At 53.4% G+C, this 221-nt stretch overlaps 1 protein-coding gene across 1 annotated transcript in view; it reads right to left on the reverse strand.

Moving 5' to 3' along the window:
* LOC119591592 overlaps positions 1 to 221 on the reverse strand; it is a 10,360-nt gene that overhangs the window by 2,599 nt on the left and 7,540 nt on the right. Inside the window, 1 exon segment of the mRNA XM_037940353.1 lies at positions 56 to 221. Coding sequence (XP_037796281.1) covers positions 56 to 221 — 166 coding nt within the window.

Genomic DNA, 221 nt, shown 5'->3' on the forward strand with positions numbered 1-221 from the left:
CTAAAGCTGATCGACCTCCACCACATAAAAAGAGAGAAAAAACTCAATCACTTACGCAAGGAATTTACAACCAATATCTCGTTGGGAAATGGTATTCAGTGCTATATAGTCTGCCTGGGCGACCGCCGGAGACACCAGCACCGCCCTGCGCACCCTCACTCCACGGCGAGAGAGTTCCTCAAGGAGTTGGAAGCAGGCGTCCTCGGACTTGCCGAGGCCGG

The sequence above is a fragment of the Penaeus monodon genome, chromosome 28 (assembly GCF_015228065.2).
Source record: "Penaeus monodon isolate SGIC_2016 chromosome 28, NSTDA_Pmon_1, whole genome shotgun sequence".
NCBI classification, from domain to species: domain Eukaryota; kingdom Metazoa; phylum Arthropoda; class Malacostraca; order Decapoda; family Penaeidae; genus Penaeus; species Penaeus monodon.